General features: G+C 43.5%; 1 protein-coding gene across 4 annotated transcripts in view; it reads right to left on the bottom strand.

Moving 5' to 3' along the window:
* Positions 1-13,670, bottom strand: part of ubr3 (ubiquitin protein ligase E3 component n-recognin 3) — a 323,662-nt gene that overhangs the window by 202,630 nt on the left and 107,362 nt on the right. For 2 of the 4 annotated variants that reach the window (XM_067987502.1, XM_067987501.1), the window contains exons 23-24: positions 9,300-9,332; positions 8,229-8,692 (exon numbers count right to left, since the gene is read on the bottom strand). In XM_067987502.1, coding sequence (XP_067843603.1) covers positions 8,229-8,692; positions 9,300-9,332 — 497 coding nt within the window. The remainder of the gene's footprint in view (positions 1-8,228; positions 8,693-9,299; positions 9,333-13,670) is intronic. The other 2 variants (XM_067987503.1, XM_067987504.1) reach the window with 1 other exon arrangement.

A 13,670-nucleotide genomic window follows, 5' to 3' on the forward strand; every position in this document is an offset into this window, starting at 1 on the left:
CCCCCCCCGACATGCCCATACCCATCCTCCCCCCTCCCCCAAAGCATGTAAACAAATGCTTTGGCCTCAGTAGTTCAGCCTAGAGGACTAATCTGTACAGAAAGATTGCCAACTGTTCCGAATCAAATCAGGAAGCAGTCTTTTGTGCACCAGGACTAGGAAGTTTATAGGGCTACAACTGAAATCTGCTTTGTGAGCACTTAACAGATCAACATGCAGGATCCAGATGAAAGGAGCCTGCAGGCTGTGTGCTGGATGCTCCCAATTTGTAACAAAGTCCCAAATTTAGACATAACTGTCCATTCATTGGTTAAAGATCTCAACATTTTAGTCAATTCAATCTTTGCTCTGATGACTGACAGCACAATAACAGTAGAACCTTGGGACTGAGTAGTCCCATGCCTGTATCTGGAGGTCATGATGTGGAGATGCCGGTGATGGACTGGGGTTGACAATTGTAAACAATTTTACAACACCAAGTTATAGTCCAACGATTTTATTTGAAATTTACAAGCTTTCGGAGGCTTCCTCCTTCCTCAGGTAAATGTACATTTACCTGAGGAAGGAGGAAGCCTCTGAAAGCTTGTAAATTTCAAATAAAATCGTTGGACTATAACTTGGTGTTGTAAAATTGTATCTGGAGGTAACTAAGTAGGCCTCAAACAAACAACTCAACAGTTGCCATTTCTTTGGATTGTTCTGAAGTATGATCTTAACTAGAACTCAAATTATCTTTCAGAGCTGCAAAGATCTGATGCTCTTTCCATCAAAAATCAAGAGGCCATGCTGATCAGCAGAACTTTTTTTTGAACAAATTTGATACTCATGATATGCCCTGTTGCACAGTTCTGAAATTGTGAAACTTTAGTAGATAACACAGGTAAATATGCAAGCATCAATCACTGGGAAGGATTTGTGACAAACTTTGAATGTAGGTGCTGACACTGAGCATCAAGGACACTTCAACTGGGTTGAAGGTGGCCTTGATCGAACAATTTAGAGCCCAAAAAACTTCACTTCGATCAAAGTATGGTAAAAAAAATGACTTCCCAAATTGAAAATTGACTTGAGCTTAATTAAAAACTGTTCTAAACTTTATTGGACATTTCAGTAAAGGAACACAAAACGAGTTAATTCACAATATAAATAGACTAAGCTGACGTTTTCCTGTGTGCGGAGATAACATAAGATTTTCTACCAATAGTAGAAAGAAAAGACCAGAAACTTCATTTAGCTCATTAAGGGTGGGGAAAGAGAGAGGAGGGGGTTTACCACTTAATCAAGATGGCCCCCTTGTATAGCACTAAAAGCTTTAAAAGAGATACCAACTCAAATGCACTTCCTCCCTATTTGATGTGGACATGCTGAACGCGATCCAGAAATTGAACAACAAAGTATTCACATTTTCTAAATGAATCCAGTGGACAATTAAGGGATCAGATTTAAGGAATTTGGATAAAAAGTCTTTATAATCTCAATGTTATCTAATAAGTGCAATTCAAATCCTAACTCCTACAAAAAAGGCTATTGAAAAAACCATCTGAAGCTCCACTCCCCGTTATTCACAGACATCAGACAATAGTGGAGGTCGGGGGCTTGGGGCAGGGCTCCGGGAAAAAACAGAACATTTTTGACAGGACCTGACAGCAGCTGAACTTTCAGCTACAAGGCCGGCATATCACTTGGCACTGAGGTTACGTGCAGAGAGGACTTAAGCATGTATTAAAAAAAGGCTCTCCATTTTTCTACTTTGTAAGAGCCGACACAGGCACAATTGGCCTCCTTCCGTCCTGTGAAATTCCACGATTCTATGATGATACTTGAGCAACTCTTTTTGAAGCACACAAGAATATCTCCTTCTCCCCCACCCCACATGCCAATGGAGGAAATTTGGTCCTGGCCCAGTGCCTCCCAATCCTTTCCCATCCACCACTGCCCCTTTCCTCCACCCGCTGTCCCCATCTTATCCTCTTCCCCCAATACCCCCTTCCATGTCTCCCTTCGCAACGTGAAGAAATGGACTCTGGCCCAGTGCCAACACCCCTTTATCCTCATTCTCCTCTTGCCCTGTCCCCCTTTTCTTCCCCCATCCCGTCTCCCTGTACCCTTCTCCATTCCACCTCATAACTCCCTCCTCCCCTACCCTCCCACTTTGGTCCAATTATCCCATCGCTATCTACCCTGCTTGACCCGAATACTGGACCTGGTCTTGACTCCTTGCGTGCACCACCGCAGGAGATCTACTAGTATTTTAGTCATAATCTTACATATAATAATATTGAATCGGGGACAGGGACTCAATAAAATTAACATAAGTAAAACAACAGTAATGAAGAAAATAATAGCACTAAAGAGTGACAAATCCCCAGGACCAGATGGTTTCCATCCCAGGGTTTTAAAGGAAGTAGGTGAGCACATTGCAGATGCCCTGACTATAATCTTTCAAAGTTCTCTTGATTCAAGAACTGTCCCTCTAGATTGGGAAATTGCACATGTCACTCCGCTTTTTAAGAAAGGAGAGACAGGGAAACCGGGGAATTATAGACCAGTTAGCCTGACATCTGTTGTGGGGAAAATGCTGGAATCTATAATTAAGGATAGGGTGACTGAACATGTCGAAAATTTTCAGTTAATCAGAAAGAGCCAGCATGGATTTGTGAAAGGTAGGTCGTGCCTGACAAACCTGATTGAATTTTTTGAAGAGGTGACTAAAGTAGTGGACAGGGGAATGTCAATGGATGTTATTTATATGGACTTCCAGAAGGCATTTGATAAGGTCCCACATAAGAGACTGTTAGCTAAGATAGAAGCCCATGGAATCAAGGGAAAAGTACGGACTTGGTTAGGAAGTTGGCTGAGCGGAAGGCGACAGAGTAGGGATAATGGGTAGGTACTCACATTGACAGGATGTGACTAGTGGAGTCCCGCAGGGATCTGTCTTGGGGCCTCAATTATTCACCATATTTATTAATGACTTAGATATGAGACTTTCTATGCCTTCATCTAAGTGTGTCATCGGCAAAAAGATTGGTGGCATTGTAAGCAGTGTAGATGAAAACATAAAATTACAAAGCGATAATGATAGATTGGGTGAATGGGCAAGACTGTGGCAAATGGAATTCAATGTAGACAAATGTGAGGTCATCCACTTTGGATCAAAAAAGGATAGAACAGGGTACTTTATAAATGGTAAAAAGTTAAAAACAGTGGATGTCCAAAGGGACTTAGGGGTTCAGGTACATAGATCATTGAAGTGTCATGAACAGATGCAGAAAATAATCAAGGCGGCTAATGGAATGCTGGCCTTTATATCTAGAGGACTAGAGTACAAGGGGGCAGAAGTTATGTTGCAGCTATACAAAACCCTGGTTAGACTGCACCTGGAGTACTGTGAGCAGTTCTGGGCACCGCACCTTCGGAAGGACATATTGGCCTTGGAGGGAGTGCAGTGTAGGTTTACTAGAATGATACCCCGACTTCAAGGGTTAAGTTACGAGGAGAGATTACACAAATTGGGGTTGTATTCTCTGGAACTTCGAAGGTTAAGGGGTGATCTGATCAAAGTGTATAAGATATTAAGGGGAACGGATAGGGTGGATAGAGAGAAACTATTTCCGCTGGTTGGGGATTCTAGGAGGCAGAGTCTAAAAATTAGAGCCAGACCTTTCAGGAGCGAGATTAGAAAACATTTCTATATACAAAGGGTGGTAGAAGTTTGGAACTCTCTTCCGCAAACAGCAATTGATACTAGCTCAATTGCTAAATTTAAATCTGAGCTAGATAGCTTTTTGGCAACCAAAGGTATTAAGGGATATGGAGTTAGATCACAGATCAGCCATGATCTTATCAAATGGTGGAGCAGGCACGAGGGGCTGAAAGGCCTACTCCTGTTCCTATGTTCCTGTTACATATGGAGTGCACTTTGTGTGTCACAAGCTTACTTTGGGGCCAATTTTAACAACCTGCCTACTGGAAAACTAACTGGATCGGATCAGCCACCCATTTTACACCCTGCCTGATTTTACTTTCCATTGAAGTCAATAGAAAGTAAAATCGGGAGGAGTGTAATAAAACGGCCGGCTGATCCGATAACTTCAGCTTCCTGCCAGGGTAATGTTAAATACTAAATCAACATTTCTACCTGTCACACCACTAGGCAGCACTGAATTATCTTTTCTGCACAAATCACTCAAAATGAAAACGAGAGAATGGAGAGATTGTTACAAACCAGTTCTGCCAGATCTGGACTGGCTCACTCCTACCCAGTGCAGTTGGGCCCCATGCCCTCCCTATCCCTTTACTGCTGACAGACACCAGATATTCACCAGTGATCCAACCTCAGGTTCACCTTCTACAAAAGCTCAGCAGCCCCTACTGTATTGCTACCAAAGTCCAGGACATCGCCCTTATTCTGCTGAAGTCCAGGACATCGTCTTAATTCTGCTGAAGTCCAGGAACATTTCCCAGCTTAATATTCATCTCATTGAAGTGTTTCTCAGTCTGCCTGCTAAAAGATTGGAGAAGCACTCTTGAGGAAGATACAATATCCAGTTCAGATCACAAGATCCTATTGTTACAACCCCAGATTATGCCATCACATAATTAGATACTGAGAAGTTTGGGCACACTCTTGAATGGAAGGCGCTCAGACTGCTTACAAAAAAGTGACCAACCCAAGAGAATATCTGAGGCAAATCCAAAATTTGTAAGATTCAGATCTGACTCCAGCTGGTTTATTTTCCCTTTGACCCCCCCCATTGACTTCAGTTTTGCTGGAACTTCTTGATACCAGACTTGGTTGGATGCTTCCTTGATGTCAAGGGCAGCTACTCTCAACTCTCCTCTACTATTCAGCTCTCGTGTCCATGCCTGGATCAAGGCTGTGACAAGGTCTGGAGCCGAGTGGTTTTGGCAGAATCCAAATTGAGCATCGATGAGAAGGTGCCACTTAATAGCACTACTGATGACTCCTTTCATCATTTTACTGGTCAGTAATTGGCCAAATTAGATTTATCCTTTTTTAATGGAGACGCGAGTGCCATAGCTACACTAATAGCTTGGCTAGGACGATAGCTTTTGTGCTAGTGCGCAGGCCTTCAGCACTAAGTCCAGGATGCTGTCAGGGTTCATAACCTTTGCTGTGCCCCTTGATATCACATGGAGTAAACCGAATTGGCTGTATACTAGTATCTATATTGGTGCAGACCTTGGGAGACGGCCAACTAAGATCAGCAAATCGTCACTTTTAGCCAAAGACTTTTGCAAACACCAACAATGCTTCTTGCGCTTAAGTGCTCAACTCTACCATGGTTGAGAATGAGTCTTCTCCCCTCATTAACTGGTTACCTTTGAGTGCTCTGCTCTTGGCTCAGGTGCGCCTGTCCAACAGGGACTTCCCCTTTTCTACACTCACTCACTCCTCCCAAAGAGGATGATTTGTCTCTTTCTTCCCCTCAACAGCATCTTTCACACTCTCTCCCCTCCTACCAAACAGGGTCTTTCACTCTCTTTCCTCTCCTCCTCGCCCCCCAAACAGAAAGTCCCCTTACTCCATTCCTCCCCCCACCCCAAACAGGGTCTCCTTTTATCCTCCCTCCCACCTAAAGCAGATTTTTGTCTCTCTTTCTTACACTCAATGACTCCCTCTCTTTTCCCTTGACAGGATCTCAGCAGAGTCTCTTGCCATCTTTTCTACCCCCTCCAATGCTCCAGTACATTCAGACTTTAGAGATTAAGAAGGATCTGGCACATGGAAAGACAAAGCAGTGTGAAAGAAGGATGCAGACCCACCTGTGCAGTGGTTCAGCAGAGTCTCTGGTCATGAGCACCTGAACCTGGAAGACTCAGCACTTGTAACAGTTGCACCTGAGGTGGGCAAGAAAACAAGAAACTGGACTTCAAGGCAGCGAGCAGATGATCAGTCACTAAGTCAGGAGTGAGCAGACAGCCACGATTTGGAACCACTAATGGGAGGAAGATAGCCTGGGGGCCAGGTGCAAAGCAATAGGTCAGAGGGCAAGATAGCAGCCAACAGATACTGCTTCTTAGATTTGATTGGTCCCTGTTAAGTAAGTATTTAGCAGTAGAGAGGAGATACCCACAAGCTCAGATTTAGTGGTTATATGGTACGCGTGGCCAATTACATTGGGGAAACCGGTCATTTAGCAACACAATATATTGAGAGAGAGAGAGAGAGAGAGAGAGAGAGAGAGAGAGAGAGAGAGAGAGAGAGAGAGAGAGAGAGAGAGAGAGACTGACTCAAGACTGTTCATTGAAAACCTCAAATGAAAAAAGTTTTTTTTTGTAGATTTTCTGTCTGTATAATTTCAGCATTCAACAAACACATTCACAACAGCAGAGGCGCATGACCGCCTGAAATTAGAATTAATCAAATTAAATAAAGCTGTGTTGCTCAAATAGCTAACTTTAATTTATTTTTAGATTTCAAGTTAGATTTGGTACCAATGACGATGGAATAGGAAATGAGCAGCTAATGACTCAATATGATTAAAAGTATGTTTGGTACAGAATTTGGCACAGAAAATTCTAGAAAAATGAATACGAGTTTGTCTTGTAGTTCCTTTCAGTTCTTACAAAGCTTATAGATTTCCTTGTAGCCTACGGCATGCCTTACCTAAACTTGGTCTGATTGTAAATAGAGATCCTAATAAGACAACAAACAAATGCTGACAGTTTGCATTCAGTTCAGTAATTTTTTCTGACGGCTTAAGCGGTAGACACAGTAAGGCTGAAAAATATCAGCATCAATTTGGCTTCTCCTTTAGTGCAGTGCTGGTTTCTATGGCAACAGCCAATCTTGTGAGAGATGCCACCTTTGTCTTGGTCTACAGGTCAGGGCAGCAAAAAAATGGGTCATCATCACCTGCTTATTGCCCATTTCATTTTCATTACGACTAAATCTAACCTGAAATCCAAAAATGAATTAAAGCTAGTCTATTGGATGCAACACTGCTTTGTTTGATTTGATTAATCTTAATTTCAGACTGTCATATGTCTCTGCTGCTCGTGAATACGTTCGTTGAGTGGTGAAATTATACAGACAGAAAATCTGCAAATCAAAATTGAATGACAGCTAAAGAAATTCATGTCCAAATGCTTGTGTTTTTCTCTCTACCAACTTTGCAAATTGCAGAATTTTGCTCCTGGCATATAAAAATGTACACACAGTAGCATTATAACAGCTGTGAGGCTTTTTGGAACATGTAAGCAGTTTAAAAATTAAATTTACCTCTGATTTGAAAGCTAGTATAATTTTTAACAGATTTCTAAAATAAAATTGAGTCACTCTTCTATTCCAATTGTTTTAAAAGCATATACAGCTACACAAGAAATGCTGGAGTGCACAGTAGGTGTGTCAACATCTGAATAGAGATGGGCCTGCTGTGTACATCTAGCATTTTCTATTTCAGATTTCCAGCATTTGCAGTTTATTTTTCTTTTCATCACGTCCACTTGGAAATTCATGCCTCATTTGCAATATACAGATATGTAATCTAAATTTTTATCATGTTGAGTGGAACATATTTCAAGTAACACTATCTTATTATAATGCTAATAATTCTGATCCGGATTTATATTGAGACTGAATAGATATAAACTTGTATTGCTTATTAAAACCAAATGTAGTTATATTCAACTGTTTTATTACACTGACAGTCAACATATTTGAACTTTTTGCAACACCTCTGGATTTCAGAGCTCCAACACTGGGAGAGACTCTAAACGTAAAATCTAATTTTAATGTAATTTGCAACAAACAAAATAAAAGGACTCAAGGCATTCATGCCAATATTCCTTTCATTTTTAAATAAGCTTTTAAAAATGCCAAAATAAACAGCACCATCCTCTCAATCCTCCTCTACAACCACCCCCCTGCCCTTGCTGAAAATATTGTTGCATTAACTTCACCTGGCCTTACACAATACAAACTATTTATATACTGATGTGGTACTATTGCTTACCATGGTACATCAGCACATAAAAGAACTTTTACGCTCAAATGCAAGCAATTTTGTTTCATTATTAGATTCTTTTTTTATCCTGGTGTACAACTGAAACCCTTAAAATAAAGATAGGATGTAATTACAATTTCCAGATGTGTTCAAAAATAGGAAATACATGTAAATAGGAACTTGTTGTTTTCCTATTAGGCCAGTTTTTAAGTTCCATTCCATCAAATCTACACATACTTCTGGGTAAACATTTACCTTTCTTCTTTATCCAAAGCTTTCTTATCTGCTGAGCTACTCTTCTTAGGAGGTACAGGCGGTGCCACCTTCCTACAGATCTCCTCAATGCTGCACTTGTTCTGCCGACTCCGTACTGCAGCTTTTATTAAAATTCTTTCTACTGCTGTTGTCCCATCGCCATGGATTTGTTTCATTGGATCCAACCTAGATGTGGACTCTGAATCTTCTAACCAGAACGGATAGTAGGAGTTTTGTTTTCCTGAGAGTTTATGATGGAGTTTGATAAGGAGAGAAAGCATGCTTTCTCTGACTTCCAAAATGGCTGTGGTGAGTTGTGGAGTTGAACTAGGAGCAGTCCACTTTGATGTCTTTGGTCTAACGTCCGTAGTCTGAATAGCGTTGCCACTGTTGCGATTTATAATCTCCTGAAACTTCCGTCTACGTTCTGCAACTAAACTGAAGACTTGAGCTGTATTTGAATTCTAGAAGAGAAATGAAATGAAATTCAAATTCTTTGCAATAATAAATTTAAATGAAGAGTTTAAATATCAGTGAATGATCATAACTGCTAGACCACATATGGCATCAAGGTAGATTTTTAAACTTGCTTTCCAGGTGTAAAACTGTTGTTGCCAATCGGCTGTCAGTTACAGAAACCACCTGAATTTCACTTCTATTGAAATCTATGGAACTGGAAAACTGGATGGCCGATCCGCAACACCAGTTTTACACCGGAGCAGCAAGTTGAAAATCTTCCCCATTCTTTCTGATGGTATAACCATGGTGATGCACTTTCTTCCCCCTTTTTAAAATGCACTAAAGCACCACTTAAGGACAAATAATTTGAGTTTACAGAAATCAAAGTATAATTAACCAGCTTCAACCTGCGTAAGGTGGGGGAAGGAAAGGCTGTATCCCTAGCAGTGAATTGGTGCCGTAAGGTTAACTGTGGGGTTAAAGGTAATTTTAAGCAGTACTCAAGTTTATTGTGTTTCTTCCATAATGTATACTCAGGAAGTGAATTCTGCAACACTGCACACAAGTACTTTGACAAACAGGTTATTCAAAGCAAGACAAAAATTGAAGTACCTCTCTGTTGAGAGCAGTGGCCCTTCTTGACCCCTATCACAGAGGAAGAGAGACAGGAAAAGTGATGTAAAGCATAGAAATGTAAGTTTTGAAAGTAACAACAGATACAGTTTTTCGATAAATGTAAACGCCCTTGCATGCCCCAAGGTACATCATTTTATTTCCATCTACATCACTGAATATAAATTCCCTATAGGTCAGCTAGGACAAATATAGTTAGAAGCTTTTTTATGTTTATAGCTGACTGTGTGGTAATGACCTATCTAACATCAACAACAGACGATTCCAGTGTGATACTGAAAGGGCACTTCAGAAATTTCAGTGTATCTTCTCCAAGCAGACAACAAATCTGTATTGGAAAACATTTTATTTCTTTTTTTTATTCGTTCATGGAATGTGGGTGTCGCTGGCAAAACCAGCATTTATTGCCCATCACTAATTGCCCTTGAGAAGGTGGTGGTGAGCAATCTTCTTGAAATGCTGCAGCCTGTGAGGTGAAGGTTCTCCCACAGTGCTGTCAGGTAGGGAGTTCCAGGATTTTGATCCAACGACGATGAAGGAACGGCGATATATTTCCAAGTCGGAATGGTGTGTGACTTGGAGGGGAACGTGCAGGTGGTGTTCTTCCCATGTGCCTGCTGCCCTTGTCCTTCCAGGTGGTAGAGGTCGCGGGTTTGGGAGATGCTGTCGAAGAAGCCTTGGCGAGTTGCTGCAGTGCATCTTGTAGATGGTACACACTGCAGCCACAGTGCGCCGGTGGTGAAGGGAGTGAATGTTTAGGGTGGTGGATGGGGTGTCAATCAAGCGGGCTGCTTTATCTTGGATGGTGTCGAGCTTCTTGAGTGTTGTTGGAGCTGCACTCATCCAAGCAAGTGGAGAGTATTCCATAACACTCCTGACTTGTGCCTTGTAGATGGTGGAAAGGCTTTGGGGAGTCAGGAGGTGAGTCACTCGCCGCAGAATACCCAGCCTCTGACCTGCTCTCATAGCCACAGTATTTATATGGCTGGTCCAGTTAAGTTTCTGGTCAATGGTGACCCCCAGGATGTTGGTGGTGGGGGATTCGGCGATGGTAATGCCGTTGAATGTCAAGGGGAGGTGGTTAGACTCTCTCTTGTTGGAGATGGTCATTGCCTGGCACTTATCTGGCACGAATGTTACTTGCCACTTATGAGCCCAAGCCTGGATGTTGTCCAGGTCTTGCTGCATGCGGACTCGGACTGCTTCATTATTTGAGGAGTTGCGAATAGAACTGAACACTGTGCAGTTATCAGCGAACATCCCCATTTCTGACCTTATGATGTAGGGAAGGTCATTGATGAAGCAGCTGAAGATGGTTGGGCCTAGGACACTGCCCTGAGGAACTCCTGCAGCAATGTCCTGGGGCTGAGATGATTGGCCTCCAACAACCACTACCATCTTCCTTTGTGCTGGGTATGACTCCAGCCACTGGAGAGTTTTCCCCCTGATTCCCATTGACTTAGATTTTACTGGGGCTCCTTGGTGCCACACTCGGTCAAATGCTGCCTTGATGTCAAGGGCAGTCACTCTCACCTCACCTCTGGAATTCAGCACTTTTGTCCATGTTTGGACCAAGGCTGTAATGAGGTCTGGTGCCGAGTGGTCCTGGCGGAACCCAAACTGAGCATCGGTGAGCAGGTTATTGGTCAGTAAGTGCCGCTTGATAGCACTGTCGACGACACATTCCATCACTTTGCTGATGATTGCGAGTAGACTGATGGGGTGGTAATTGGCTGGATTGGATTTGTCCTGCTTTTTGTGGACAGGACATACCTGAGCAATTTTCCACATTGTCGGGTAGATGCCAGTGTTGTAGCTGTACTGGAATAGCTTGGCTAGAGGCGCAGCTAGTTGTGGAGCACAAGTCTTCAGCACTACAGCTGGGATGTTGTCAGGGCCCATAGCCTTTGCTGTATCCAGTGCACTCAGCCGTTTCTTGATATCACGTGGAGTGAACCGAATTGGCTGAAGACTGGCTTCCGTGATGGTGGGGATATCGGGAGGAGGCCGAGATGGATCATCCACTCGGCACTTCTGGCTGAAGATGGTTGCAAACGCTTCAGCCTTGTCTTTTGCACTCACGTGCTGGACTCCGCCATCATTGAGGGTTTGATGGGGTACCAATCAAGCCAGCTGCTTTGTCCTGGATGGTGTCGAATTTCTTGAGTGTTGTTGGAGCTGCACTCATCCAGGCAAGTGGCGAGTATTCCATCACCCTGACTTGTGCCTTGTAAATGGTGGAAAGGCTTTGGGGAGTCAGGAGGTGCGTCACTCGCCACAGAATACCCAGACTCTGACCTGCTCTTGTAGCCACAGTATTTATGTGGCTGGTCCAGTTAAGTTTCTGGTCAATGGTGACCCCCAGGATGTTGATGGTGGGGGATTCAGCGATGGTAATGCCGTTGAATGTCAAAGGGAGGTGGTTAGACTCTCTTGTTGGAGATGGCATTGTCTGGCACTTGTCGGGCACAAATGTTACTTGCCACTTATGAGCCCAAGCCTGGATGTTGTCCAGGTCTTGCTGAATGCAGGCACGGACTGCTTCATTATTTGAGGGGTTGTGAATGGAACTGAACACTGAGCAACCATCAGCGAACATCCCCATTTATGACCTTATGATGGAGGGAAGGTCATTGATGAAGCAGCTGAAGACAGTTGGGCCTAGGAGATTGCTGCATGAGTTCCTCAGGGCAATGCCCTGGGGCTGAGATAGTTGGCCTCCAACAACCACTATCTTCCTTTGGGCTGGGTGTGACTCCAGCCACTGGAGAGTTTCCCCGATTCCCATTGACTTCAATTTTACTAGGGCTCCTTGGTGCCACACTCGGTCAAATGCTGCCTTGATGTCAAGGGCAGTCACTCTCACCTCACCTCTGGAGTTCAGCTCTTTTGTCCATGTTTGGACCAAGATTGTAATGAGGTCTGGAGCAGAGTGGTCCTGGCGGAACCCAAACAGAGCATCGGTAAGCAAGTTATTGGTAAGTGTCGCTTGATAGCACTGTCGACGACACCTTCCATCACTTTGCTGATGATTGCGAGTAGACTGATGGGGCGGTAATTGGCCGGATTGGATTTGTCCTGCTTTTTGTGGACAGGACATACCTGGGCAATTTTCCAAATTGTTGGGTAGATGCCAGTGTTGTAGCTGTACTGGAGCAGCTTGACTCGAGGCACAGCTAGTTCTGGAGCACAAGTTTTCGCACTACTGCCGGAATGTTGTCGGGGCCCACAGCCTTTACTGTATCCAGTGCACTCAGCCGTTTCTTGACATAACGTGGAGTGAATCGAATTGGCTGAAGACTGGCTTCTGTGACGGTGATAATATCGGTGCTAGAAATCCACAATACAATGTGGATTAACACAAATGCCTAATGTCTTTGATTTCTCAGCCCTCACTTCAATCTCTCCTTCAAAATAAACTCTTCTATCCACACAGAATGCCACCCACTGTACTGTCATCACTCAAGACTCACCTCCTCGGGCTCATTTCCAATTACTTGCTCATCTCCTTCCTCATATACAACCTACCCATTTCCTCCCCTCAACCTAATCATTTGATCATCTTTATCCAGCCCTGGAACAAAAAAACCTCTCCAATTCCCTTACTGGTACCCTTTCAAATCCTAGCTCTCCCTCCTTTGACCCCCCTCCGACCTCTGTTCCTCCATTAATCTACTCCACAGTTGTTTTACCTCTATCTTCAATGTCCTCATCCCCACCAGATCCCAGACAGTTTCCCATCCTCCGTGTTCTCCCTGGAACAATCATCAACTCAAGTCCAAAAGCTGCATACTAAATCACGTGGTAGACGAGGGCTGGGTTGTCCACTGGCAGATCTGGTTTGACCAGCTCATGCAGTGTTGGTGCTCACTGTCTGTAGTCAAATCCTCCCAGTACTCCAGGGTCACCATGGATAGCAAGAATAACCCCAAGCTACTTTTCTCCACCCAAAAACATCCCCGCTCCCTCCCCCAAAATCTTGCATCCTCACTTCTTCGTACTAAATGCAAAGAGCTCATTGACAAGTTTGTTTCCAAAACTGAGGCCATCCATGAAGCTTCGTTTGCCTTTCCACCCTTCTAGCTCTCCCCCAACTTAACCACCTTCCTCTGTGTGCCATGTGCCTTCCTGGCACAGACACATTGGGCCAAATGGCCTCCTTCTGTGCTATAAATTTCTATGATTTTATACTCTGCAGCTTCTGCTGCAAAGTAATTTTCTCCACATAGATCCACCCGCTCTATTGACCCCCTTCCAACCTGGCTCCAAACCAAATAGCTTCTCTTTGTTGACACTATGCTGACTGACAAAAATCAACCTCTCCCTATTTTCAGCTATTGTTCCACCACT

Source organism: Heptranchias perlo, chromosome 7 (genome assembly GCF_035084215.1).
Source record: "Heptranchias perlo isolate sHepPer1 chromosome 7, sHepPer1.hap1, whole genome shotgun sequence".
Lineage (NCBI taxonomy): Eukaryota > Metazoa > Chordata > Chondrichthyes > Hexanchiformes > Hexanchidae > Heptranchias > Heptranchias perlo.